At 48.7% G+C, this 12,952-nt stretch overlaps 1 protein-coding gene across 1 annotated transcript in view; it reads left to right on the forward strand.

Moving 5' to 3' along the window:
* The first annotated feature begins 636 nt into the window (after positions 1-636).
* LOC147879930 (E3 ubiquitin-protein ligase At4g11680-like) overlaps positions 637-12,952 on the forward strand; it is a 44,538-nt gene continuing 32,222 nt past the window's right edge. Inside the window, exon 1 of the mRNA XM_087371572.1 lies at positions 637-1,309. Coding sequence (XP_087227698.1) covers positions 750-1,309 — 560 coding nt within the window. The 5' untranslated portion in view covers positions 637-749. The remainder of the gene's footprint in view (positions 1,310-12,952) is intronic.

Raw genomic sequence — 12,952 nt, forward strand, 5'->3', positions numbered from 1 at the left:
GAGAAAGTCACCAATGAAGAGCTTCCAAGTCTTCAAAATTATGGGCATGGCTAAGACAGATCATCCTCACAAGGCGTCCTGCTAATACTATGCTAGTGTTGCTAGTTTCAGCAACATGCTTGCTAGCCTTCAGCCACAACAATCACGTGGCGAAGCCCTTTTCCCGCGTAGGCCAGGTGCAGTGGAGGTTCAGGTGCTGAAATGGAATCCATAAGGCCTCTAGGTATTGGTATTCCCACTCGGAGCCCCAAGCAGCATCCCACCTGTGAACCGGGGAGGGTACCACTTGGGTGGGTGGGAAAAAGCCCTAGGAAGGGGTTGTTCTTGCAGCTTGGGCATCCAGATCTTGGAGGCCTCTAGAGATTGGATTGTGCATTGGAGGCCAAAGGGACCAACACGATGCGAGCGTTGCTGTTGATTCCAAACCACTCTTGTGTGTGTGGCAATAAGAGACTCCTACACAATTCTCTACAGAATTTTCCGAAGCGGACATGTGGGTGCGTGCACGCGGGAATAGGCCCTAAGCGAGGAGGCATGTGAATGCATGAATGACATGACAAGGCAGAATGGTCAAAGTGCACGTTGACTATAAGTGTCTTTAAAGTGCAGAAGGTTCGAGTGCTATGCATATTTTTTGCAACTTTCTGTCACACAAAAAACAAGAACAAGAAGAAGACGAAGACAGACGAAGACGACGATCGATGGGGCGGTTAAGCTTGAGCTTGCATTAGTTTGCTCTCTGCAACATCATGGATCAATCTGCCTCTTCTCCTCATCCTTCCTTGGATTCTTCCCCTTTGCTTGGAACCGGTAGTGCCGGCATCTCTGTCAGCCTTGATAATGGACGACCTGCTGCTCGCCGCGGTGGCCTCTCTGGCGCAGCTCGCTTTCTGCGCCGCGCTAGCAGTCGCAGGATGATGAGAGAGCCTTCTATGTTGGTTCGGGAGACCGCAGCAGAGCAGTTGGAAGAGCGGCAGAGTGATTGGGCGTATTCCCAGCCGGTTGTCATATTGGACCTCATTTGGAATTTGGCCTTCGTAATGGTTGCCGCGGTAGTGCTAGGATTGAGCAGCGATGAAAGGCCGCGTACCCCATTGAGAGTGTGGGTTATAGGTTATGCACTGCAATGCGTCGTGCACATGGTTTGCGTATGCGTTGAGTATAGGAGGCGCCGTCAGCAACGCAGACCCACAGCAGCTCATGGTATTTCTCCATCGACCAACTCCGGCGCAAATGATCGAGTCCATGACTTTGAAATAGAGGGGGACGAATCGTCAGAAGATGGAGAGATCCCCTTGGAAAGCACCAGGTTTATCTTCAGATCCTCTGTTTCAGTCTTATCGATTTACTACATTTCAGAAATTTAAAAGGCCTCTACACCCTAGCCATCGAAATACCCGCCTGTGTACCTGCGCAACAGAAAATACAACCACCAACAAATGAATCCGGTTATTTCACATTTATTTGAAAGCGAAGCTTTATGTCCATGAATCACATGCGAGTCACTGAAACTAGTACTTTGCTATTTAAAGGATCCAATGCCAAAGGCCTCGACCTCGACCTGGATAACATTTGAATACTCATGTAGAAACCATTGTTGTACTGGATAGAATTCAGCATAGAAAGTTTATCTTTTACCTCCTTTTAGATGAATAGTATATAAGATTTGCTCAGCCAATATGTGGATGGACAATCTTATTATGCAGTTTCACAGTATGCACTACCGATGCTAAGCTTTAAGGCATTTGTCTTCGACATGTGTTCACTACAAGCTTTAATATGATGTTTCTACTTTGAATGTTTTAACCCACAAGAAATAGCCTTGCACAAATATTTTGCATCACTCTACCATATATGCATAGTTTTCATCAGTCTGGGAAATTATGTGAACCAATAGCAGTATCGAAAAGGGAAAATAGATATTTTAAAAAGCATAGTTGCTAGATGAAGGCGGGCAGTTGATGTTGTGGGAAGAGCAAAGCGCAGAATTTGCTCACTCGAAACAGTTCCTAGCTACAAAAAATGGAGCAAGAGTCCCACCAAAAGGATGAGTTACATGATGTCACCAAAACGTTAAGGGATCGAATGATTAATCAATACTTCAAATCTACTCAAGGGTTGTAGGTTTGCACCAACTCATGTTGTCTTTGAAATAGTGTAGCTACAAATGCGAGTCTTCCATATACCTGGGTAAAGGAAACTCGATAAGGTGGTTGGATTGATGGAGTATTTCTAGGAGAGTAACTCGATTGTGTGATCCACAAGATTACCAGGAGGTAATTTCGGAGGGTACTCTTTAGGGAACAAGTCCAAATCTGGTTGAAAGAAGGGCTGCTGCAGAGAAGCTGGAGAAGTATCCTTGTTGAATTCTCCTTTAGTGCTAGCCTTTGTCATGGATGAGTTTGCCCTTCACCTCTAGAGCGTCGATAGAAACTTAGTTACGAAGACCTTTGTATAAGTGGATGCTCATGTATGTGTATGTGTGTGGATTTGTATGTGTGAGAGCATATGTTTATACTATGGTCCACACCCACTGTTGGGTGCTGATGATGTCAGTGGGGACGTCATAGTAGCTAGTTCCTGCTACGCGTGATGGAGTTTATGGTTTTCAACCTTATGAGTGACTATCATGAAATTGAATCTGCACTATGTGTTGTGTTTTTCGAGGATGAGTTTGGGCATTCCTAGAGTCATCTAGATGTATCCTTGTTGAATTTGGAAGGATAGATGCTGGACCTAAGTAGATCCGTCCACAATTTCAATTTCATAGTGAAGTGGACTTTGAGAAGTCTTCAAATGCAAATGTTGTACGAGAGAAGATACCAAAAATGATGAGAGCATCCACTGTCCATGAGAATTGAGACAGGAGGACCGCAAATAGAGTCTTGAAACTGGAGCACCTGCTTTGACAAGGGGGCGCTGAGGTTGACGTGTCCTGCATTGGTGGAACCCTTTTTCTTCACGTCTATCGAAGTAGGGTTGGGATCCTCTTGTGTGTCTGAAGTAGTAGATTACATATTAGAGTTTTACTGGGTGCTTTGGAGAGTTAATCCATTGATGTGATCTTGAACAAATTGTGCATCGTCCAAAAGAACCTATGGATCGTGACAATTTGTGGCAGAACCTTTATGATGAAAAGAAGAGTCAGATCTTTGAATTAGGATCTCCGGCTTTGTGTATCGGTACAATAGTGGTAGTGCTCCAAGAAGGTGGGAAACTGTAGCGCACAACCCGGTTGAACATCTTTGCTAGGACCGGTGCTAGGACCTCTTGTCCATGTGCAAAGTGCTCGGTCCGTAGGCTCTCATGGTCCCGCATTCTCCGATTGTGTAATCTGCGAAGTGCTGCTCGTACATTCTGTGTGGTGAACAAGTGGCAAGTAGTGGGCCTGGGCATAGAAGACATATCCGGTGGTGTCTGCATGTGGGCATTATAGAGGAAACATGCATACGTGTGCCCAGAGAGAGAATACATTTAGACACATACATACATATGTGTGTGCGCTTCTTCACACACGCGCGCGCACACACACACACGTGTGCACGCTCGCGTATCCAAGTATGTATCTACATGTATATGTATCGATAAGTATGTATCTACAGACTATGTGTATATGTATATGTGCGTATATAGAAGGATACACGCACATATGTATCTAAAAATGTGTGCTACACACACACGATATTGTTTTTTACACACACACACACACACAAAGAGAGAGAGAGAGAGAGAGAGAGAGAGAGAGAGAGAGAGAAGTTTATTAACACACACACACACACAAAGAGAGAGAGAGAGAGAGAGAGAGAGAGAGAGAGAGAGAGAAGTTTATTAACACACACACACACACAAAGAGAGAGAGAGAGAGAGAGAGAGAGAGAGAGAGAGAGAGAGAAGTTTATTAGAGGTTTTTGAAAGACTAAAGGGCCTATGAGACTGAAAGAAGTTGATACTATGAGCTGAAAGGGTGGAGCCTCTAAGCAGGCATCAACACCCAAGACGAATACATCATAGCCATCATCATAGAAACACCAATACATAAAAGGAAATTTCTGAGCCTATGGAGAGGATGGAGGCTGATGTGGCTACACCATGATGATCATCCGGAAGCTGGCATAGGAGTCAAGCATAAGAGGGAGCACGGCGGTGCATGAGGCTGGGCGGCATAGAGCCTGTGATAGAGCATTGCCGATGGCTGGTATGTGTGGTTCAATGTGGTCTCCTAGCTGTGGCCTTGTGTCGGACAAGTGCCACTGTCACCCTCGTGGGCTATGCCTCTGGCGTGGTGAGCATGGAGGGAAGTTCCCCAAGGCTGATATGTGCCTCAACTCTAGCGTGTTTCTCGCGCTCCTCCTTGGATCTGCTGTCTCCCTAGGGCCTACTGGTCCATTGGAAAAACTCACCAATCTTGCTTTGAGTGCCGAGTTTTGCTGTACAACCTTATCTTGCCTTTGTGTCCTGGGCAAATGCTCTCTGTGTCGGATGGCCTCATGAATGAGAAGTCACCAGACATCTCTGATCTGGGTAGGGCAAGAAACTAGATAGGGGTTTGAAACCATCCGTGAAGAGACGGTGATAGCGACCTCAGATCTCATAGTATACATGACATCTGAAAGCGAAGTGCTCCTTTGACTTGATCTCTTGCCGATCAATAAAGTGCAAATGCGATCCTCTCTGGGATGCCCTCAACTCATCCACTTTCAATGAGAGGTCAGTGTGATGAGACCGGAACTGCCTGATCGATATCCTCGAGGGGTGGGGGAGAGGGATTCGTGTATATTTTGGTGGGTCAATGAAGTCCTCCTAAAATCTGCAAGCAGAGGTCTTTGTAGAAGTTGAGCTTCATAGGAAGCTTGCTGGGTGCCAACCAGGTCCTTGAATGTGTGTAGCTATAAGAGATCCTCTTGGGTGACTTGGTTGACCTCGTGATTTGTGAGCGAGACGGAGGGAGCCTCAATGCTATATTGAAAGCGTGCTAATTTGTTTGTGTGGAGCCCAAACTCTCAAAATGTGTGTACGTGCATACCAACACCTTTGATCGCCCTCAGCTGCCAAAGAAACTTTTTGACAATTTTTAGAAGTTTAAATCTAAATAATTGCTCATCGCCTCTCTCCAATGAGAGGCTTAAAAATGAGACTCAAAAAACAGAAGTGTATTTACAGTGATATTTCTTTCACAATAGGTTATGGCTATCCTCAATGCATGTGAGACTCGTCTGTCCTCTATATTGGGGTCTGATAATCACTCCATCCTCTGATACTCTCCAAAAGTGATCTCGGTAGAATTGGTTAGCTCCTTTTACCCCCCTCCCCCAGTCCATGATGTATGCTGGATTAGATGCAACCATATGATGCGATTGATCTCATCTCGTGGGAGCAGGGGGATGGCACATCCAAGTTGTACTAGAAGGGGGGGAGTCGGTCCATTTGAATACCGTGACTTGCAAACCATCGAGATATGCATGCGTACTAGCCTCCAGTGTCACGAGGACGTGAAATTATGAGACTTTTGATTTGCGACTCCCGTAATTTGCGCGTGACTACCTTGAGCCTCTAGGGCGCAAGGGTCCGGCCATGGGGCGGGACTTGGGAAATTAAAATTCCTAGTGGGCCCTTGGAAATGGTGAATGTGCGCCCAGTTACTTGGCAATTAATTCCTAGGGCCAAAGTGTGGGAAATTAAAATTCCTAGTGGGCCCTTGGAAATGGTGAATGTGCGCCCAGTTACTTGGCAATTAATTCCTAGGGCCAAAGTGTGCAACAGGGGGCCAAAAGAGTGGTGCAATTAAAAAACTGCTTTTAGGGGCCCAAAAGAGTGGTGCAATTAAAAAACACTGCTTTTTGGAGCCTAGGGCTTTAAAAGGGGGGGGGGAAGCCCTTCTTTTAGAGGCAGTTGGCCAAATCAGTTTCAGAGGAGCTAGATCATCAGTTTGGAGCTTCCAGAGTCTGCTAGGGAAATTCGTTTTTACCTAGGGGCTAGTTTCAGGTGATCCAAGGCTTGCCAAGGAAATTCGTTTTTACCTAGGGGCCAGTTCCAGGTGATCCAGGGCCTGCCAGAGCAAATCGCAATTGATCCAGGAGCCTATTGCAGGTGGCGATTTCTGCTAGGGTGTCTGTTCTAGTTTGCGATTTGCTTTTGGGCTCTTCCAGGCTGTTCTAGGTGCCTGCGATTGGTTCTAGGGCTGTTTCAGGAGTTCTGGACTTGACCAGGCTGCTCCGGGTGAACTGCGACTTGCTTTTTCAGGCTTTCAGGCTTTGCAGGAGATTTCGACCTGATTTCTGGAGCTTTCTGGGTGTTGTGGCTGGTTTTGGTAACTTTCCAGGCGTGGGTGTTCACTTTTAAGCTGCTCTTGGGGCTGTGCCAGAGCAGAATCAGCTTATCTCCGCAGGATCTTGGTTTTCTAGCCAGAGTGACCTTTCTTCTATGGATTCCAAGTAGAAGAAGGCTTGTCTTTGCCGGCTTTTGCCGTTCCCAGGTTGGTTGCTGGCTAGTTATTGCGTTTGGGTTTCTTTCCTCGTGAAGAAGGGTTGATTTATGCTGTTGGGCATGTTGGAAAGGTCACCTCGCCATCTGTAAGCCCCCATATGAGGAGAGCATGGGGGAGGTGGACTTGGGTCCTGAGGGATGGCCACATGGGCAGCAAGATGGCTGCCATGGGGGCAGAGATCAGAGAGAAAAAGGAAAGTACCTGGACGCATCAAAGTGGCTGCAACACATGGCGTCAAGACCGTGGCAGATGGCGATGCATACATGGCATAGATCTGGCCTGGAAGAGACAGATTTGGAGTAGCACAAAATGGCTGGGTATCCCGGGGTATAGGCACCTACATGGCGGGCTGTCTGGTAGAGGAGATGGCACAGAAGGGCAGGGCAGACCAGCAGATTGGGTTGGCCACATGGAGGCCAGGTGCAGCAGCAACAAAGGGCAGCCTAGCAGCAGCCCAAAAGGGCCTGGCTAGGGCCCTTATATAGGGCTGGGCCCTTGCTTAGATTGGAGGGCCAAAGGCCCTAGAAGTGTGGGCCAAAGGGCCCCGGTTTTAGAGCCCTTAAAGGGGTGGACCAGCAGCAGACTGGTCGGCCAGCCTGGTCGGCCAGTATGAAGCTGATTGGTCGGTTTTTATGACAGGCCCCTAGGCCTATAAAAGGGAGGCCTCCAGCCCTCATTCATTATCCAACTATCCAGCAATCCAGTGTTGGAAAGGTCACCTCCCCATCTGTAAGCCCCCAAATGAGGAGAGCGTGGGGGAGGGAGACCTAGGGTAGGATGTGCCCAAAGAGAGATTACCTGGATGTGTGGATCTGGGACAGATCTGGAGCATTCATGGTTGGTGGGGTATCCCAAGGATGAAAGGCTGCATCAGGAGCAGCTCATGTGCCAGAAGATGGCAGGGACACAGTGTCTTGGATCAGGCCTGGCATGAGGCACTCAGTGGACTGCAGCAGGACCCTATGAAAGGTGCGCTGACATCAGCATGTGTACGGAGCAGGGCAGTGTACGGAAGAGATACGGTCAGGACAAGGCGCCGGCAAAGGGCTGCAGCAAGGCGCAGTATAGTGGGGGTCTATGGGCAGGTCTATGGCTTGCAAGCAGGGCTGACAGGTGGCAGGACAACAGCAAAGGAGCTGGACCCTGCATGGAACAAAGGGCCAGCAAAGGGCCCTTATATAGGGCTGGTTGAGCTGAGCCAACCAGGTCGGTTGGGCCAGCCAACCTGGTCTGTCCAGTCGGCCCAGTCAGGGCAGACTGGTCGGTATTTTTGCCAGGCCTTAGGGCCTATAAAAGGAGAGGCTTGTGGCCTCATTTTACATCCAACTATCCAGCAGTTCAAGGAGCAGACAGAAGCAGCCAGGAGCTACTCCCTTGGGCCTCACACTGGGGGTGAAGGAGAGTTGAAGGTGAGCTGCAGACTGAGTTCCTAAGGGCTGGGACCTTGGCTGTCTTCTAGGGCAGCAAGGTGTTGTGATCATCATATCCAGCAGAGCAGCATTCCAGGAGGTAGAAAAGAGCAGCAGGAAGCCACCCTCTGGACCTATATCCAGGAGGTGAGAGGGTGCTTGAAGGGCTGCAGACTTAGCCAGGAAGGGCTGGACCTTGGCTCTCTTCTAGGGCAGCAAGGTGCTGAGATCATCATCTTCTGGAGCAGCCATTCACAAGCAGGTTGGAGCAGTGGAACAGTTATCTTGGGGCCTATATTCAGGAGGACCAAGGGGACCTGTGTGCTGCAGACAAAGCTTGGCAGGGGCTGCCCACCTAGGCTGATTCACAGGCAGTAAGGTGGAGAAGAACACACTAGACGGAAAGTCTACAGACACTCGAGGTGGAGCACACGGGCTCGAGTCTAGAGATAGCCAGCAGATAGGAGAAGGACCTTGTGGTAAGATGAGAGGACCACACCATTGGTGGGACTCTGGATTTATCTCTCTTGTATTGTGTCCATAGTTTTGGACGGAAATATATATTTGGGTGGTTTCTCTATCTGGCTGGTTCATTGTCTATTGATGAGTCTGCACACCTATTTTATGCACATAAGTAAAGAAGTTTGTGATTCCACACCCACACCGCACACTGCGTGAGCTCCTGGGCATTACTATAAGTCTTCCGCTGCGTGTACCCTCTGTTGGGTATTTTCTAACATCCAGAAGGCAGAAAGGAGCAGTAGGAAGCCACCCTTTGGGCCTATATCCAGGAGGTGAGAGGGTGCTTGAAGGGCTGCAGACTTAGCCAGGAAGGGCTGGACCTTGGCTGTCTTCTAGGGCAGCAAGGTGTTGTGATCATCATCTTCTGGAGCAGCCATTCACAAGCAGTGGAACAGCTATCTTGGGGCCTACATTCAGGAGGACCAAGGGGACCTGTGTGCTGCAGAAAAAGCTTGGCAGGGGCTGCCCACCTAGGCTGATTCACAGGCAGTAAGGTGGAGAAGAACACACTAGACGGAAAGTCTACATACGCTCAAGGTGGAGCACGCGGGCTCGAGTCTAGAGATAGCCAGCAGATAGGAGAAGTACCTTGTGGTAAGATCAGAGGACCATACCATTGGTGGGACTCTGGATCTATCTATTTTGTACTGTGTCCATAGTTTTGGACGGAAACATATTATTTTGGTGGTTTCTCTATCTGGCTGGTTCCTTGTCTATTGATGAGTCTGCACATCCTTTTTATGCACATAAGTTAAGAAGTTTGTGATTCCACATCCCACACGCACACTGCGTGAGCTCCTGGGCATTGCTATCAGTCTTCCACTGTACGTACCCTCTGTTGGGTCATTTCTAACAGGGCAGTGGCCAGGGAGGCTATAGACTGTGGCAACCCGCTAGGAAGTGTTTGGTTGTTTGATTGCACTAGAGTTCAGCTGTTGAGGGCTTTGTCTTGTAGTTGTTCAGCCGTGTTTGGCTGGTTGGGCACTTGGATGTGCGATTGCAGGAGTGGTTCAGACAGTGGATGCTATTGGGGTCTCTGTTGCATGCTTTGGTTGGCTGAGGATACAGGATTGCCTAGGGATTGGATGCCGTTCACCGTTTGAAGTTGAGCAGGGAATTACAAGGTGGGCTGGACGGGAAGTCTGAGGGCATTGGCTTGCCTGTGGAGCAGCTTCCTAGAGACCTTTGTAATCAGCCTCTTGGCTTCAAATGAATGTTAAATAAATACTGCAAGGGGCGCCAGCGTTTGGGGCTAATCGGTGTCTTTGTTTCCGAGTAGGAGCGCTCTAGCTCCCCTGTGATTTGTGGTGTGTTGCAAATTTGCTTGTCTATTTACTGTATATGCTGTATTTGCGTGGATCCTACCACCCTTTATGTTGTTGAGGCTGGTTACATCCAAGCGGTATTAAGCTCTCTTTCAGCCAGTCGTATGGATGACTCTAGTGCCAATCTAAAATCTCTTTTGCCATCTTGATCACGATGGGATTTGAACCCACTGACTTTTGGATCCGAAGTGTGACTCGCTAATCCATTGTGCTATGCGATCAGGTTACTGCCTTCAAAAGGCCTCTGTGGCCTATGAGACAGAAAAAATGCAACCCAAGTCGATCCAAATACAAGTCATCATGGGCTGGTCCTAAGGCCCTTGCATTATGCTAAGTACTGACAAAAAATTTGACCTTGTGCAAGGGTACACTAAGATCCTGGGGTTCAACATCACATATTAAAGGGGAGAGAGAGAGAGAGAGAGAGAGAGAGAGAGAGAGAGAGAGAGAGAGAGAGAGAGAGAGAGAGATGTATTAACATCCATGGGAGGCCTCACAGGCCTATGGGACAAAGTACAAAGAAAAGCGAACTCATACAAGCCTCAGTCGGCTGAAGCAAAGGGCACGCTAGGACCCTTGCTGAGTACTCTAATCTATGCTAACAAAATCATAATCATGAATAGAAATAGTCATTTGCAACTGTAACTGCATAATGGACCAGATCAATCTATCCAGTATCAGGTACAAACTGAAAAAGCAAGCCACTCTCGGCGCTGGGACTCAGAAACAGAATTTGAAACTGAAGCCTGGTACATTGATGGCTCACTAGTGGGCTGCGAAGATGTCTCGTATCTTTGTCTGTCGAGTTGTCTCGTGCTGCGGTGGGGCATGCGATCTCCTCGCTCTTTGAACTCACTGAGCTATGTCCAGAGTGACCCCTCGTCTTTGTTGGTCCCCCTTGAGGAAGGCTGTGATAGGTCGGACCTCAATAGAGGGTACTCTGAGGACTCTCTGTCGCGCATGTGGTCTCTGCCTCCCTCTCTCGGTGGTACCGTGCTGGCTGCTGATCCAGACTGCTCTCATGTCGGCTAGCTCCTCCTCCTCCACTCTAGTGTGTCCTAGGGCTGACTCAAATGTATAGAAGTCTGTGACGCGACGGTGTGCCCGGTCATCCTCTATGTCCTATGGTGGTCTGGCCATCCCCTACTGCTTTTTGATCTGTCGTATCCCTGTGCTGACGCATCTCCATTAGATAAAGCGCGATACAGACCTGGTCGTGGAAATGCATCAATCGTGATAAAGGGCTGAAGCCACTCCCCTCCAGGTACAGATAGTGCTAGCTCCCCTGGATCTCGTAGTAGGTTGGGCAAACACAAAGAAAATGCTCCTCTATCTCAATTGCCCCCAGTGTACATAGCGTGCAGACCTGCTGCTCTCTGGATATACCCGTTGCTCTCCCAGCCTCGATCCTCAACTGATGGGACGAAACCTGCATCTGACCAATTGCAATCCTCAGTGCATGGAGACTCCTCTGTCCTCGAGATACTGGGGTCTGATGATGAATCCCTCCTCTGATACTCTTAAGAAGTGGTCGCGGTAGAACTGGGTCTTGGTGGGGAACTCCTGGTCCTCCTCCCAAGTCTAGGATGTATGAAGCTGGAGAAGGTCTAACTGTATGATATGGTTGATCTCATCTCGTGGGGTGGGCTCAGGAGGTGCATCCATGCTGTATTGAAAGGAGGGAAGCCTGTCCATCTGGATACCGTGCCTGGCATACCATGTAGATATGTGTGCATACCATGTGTGTGCCCTGCTCTCCGCTAGCCGTCTGGATGATTCTAGGGCCAACCTCGAAAGTCTCCAGTGGGGTAAGTCCCAGACTCTGTGGATGAAAGTCGCTGTCTTAACGATGGCATCAACCTAAAGAGGTGTCATGGCGAACTCTACCTGTACTATGTCATGTGGGACTGAGGGCTTACATCGGATCATCCTGGACCCCATTGTCATTGTAGCCGCTCGAAGCTCCTCCAATCTCTCCTCGTGAGATCGCATCCCTAGAAGGGTGCTGCATACATGGCATTCGGTTGCACCAGTGTGTAAAAAAGCCAGCCCTTCATCGGTGGATCTTGGAATTGTGCCTAGAAGCACTGTTGCTCCAGTCTAGCCAAAGCACTACGCCCTCGTGTGAGTCGTGCCTGGGCTACATGGGTCATCGTGAAGATGGGTCCTGTGAAGACTGCACCCAAATATGTGTACGACTGCACTATTTCCATTGGTTGCCATGATAGGTGAAACTAAGTCGGTGAATCACTGCTCGTGAGGTGTTGAAGATCATAACCTTAGTTTTCCCAAGGTTGACGGTTAGGTCTCTCTCTCTCTGCAGAACACCTCTAATGCCTTCTTTTTTCTCTGCAGCCCCACTGCCGAAGAGGATGTAAGGACTATATCATCAGCGTATAACAATATATGTATGAGGAGATCACCAAGTAATGAACCCTCGCCCCCTAGGCGATCTATGAAAGATGTGATCTCATCGATGTAGAGTCCAAAGAGAGTCGGTGAGAGAGGGCAGCCCTGTTTACTCCAATTGTGCTCTCGACCCAATCCGATAGACCGCCTGGAGGACGGACCCTACCTCTGATTGACTCATATAGGCTCATCACTCCCCAAATCAACGTTTCTGGAATCTGCATCTCCTGTAGTCTCCTGATCATACATGATCGTGGGACAGTGTCGAAAGCCTTTCGAAAGTCTACGAAACATGTGTAAACTTTATGATGTCTGAACCTTGCCTCCTCAATGACAACCCTCAGATTGAAAATGTGGTCTACAGTAGAGTGTTGCCTCCTGAATCCTGCGTGCCCTAGTGTTCGCTACCCCTATGCCTCTGTATGACTGTTGATCTCCCTCTCTAGTACCGATCCAGAGATCTTGGCCAACGTGTGGCCAATCATGAGGGTGTGATAGTTCCTAGTGTCCATGAGGTCTCTTGCTTTCTGTATCGGTATGATAGTGGTGGTGCTCGATGCTGGTGGGAAGCCATGACAAACTACAAGGTTAAACATATGTGCAGGAAACCTCTTGCCCATGTGCGAAGTGCTCTGTCTAGAGGTCCTCATGATCTTGGGCTTTCCGGTTGTTGGAGCCGGCGAAGTGTAGCCCGCACATTCTGCATAGTGAATAGATGGCAGGTAGTGGGCCTGGGCATAGAGGACATGTCTGTTCGTGTCTACCTCAGGACATCATATAGGGAGCATGCATAAGTGTGCCAC

This window comes from Dipteris shenzhenensis, chromosome 33, assembly GCF_047967505.1.
Source record: "Dipteris shenzhenensis isolate YYH24624 ecotype China chromosome 33, Dip_SZ_1.0, whole genome shotgun sequence".
Taxonomy (NCBI): domain Eukaryota; kingdom Viridiplantae; phylum Streptophyta; class Polypodiopsida; order Gleicheniales; family Dipteridaceae; genus Dipteris; species Dipteris shenzhenensis.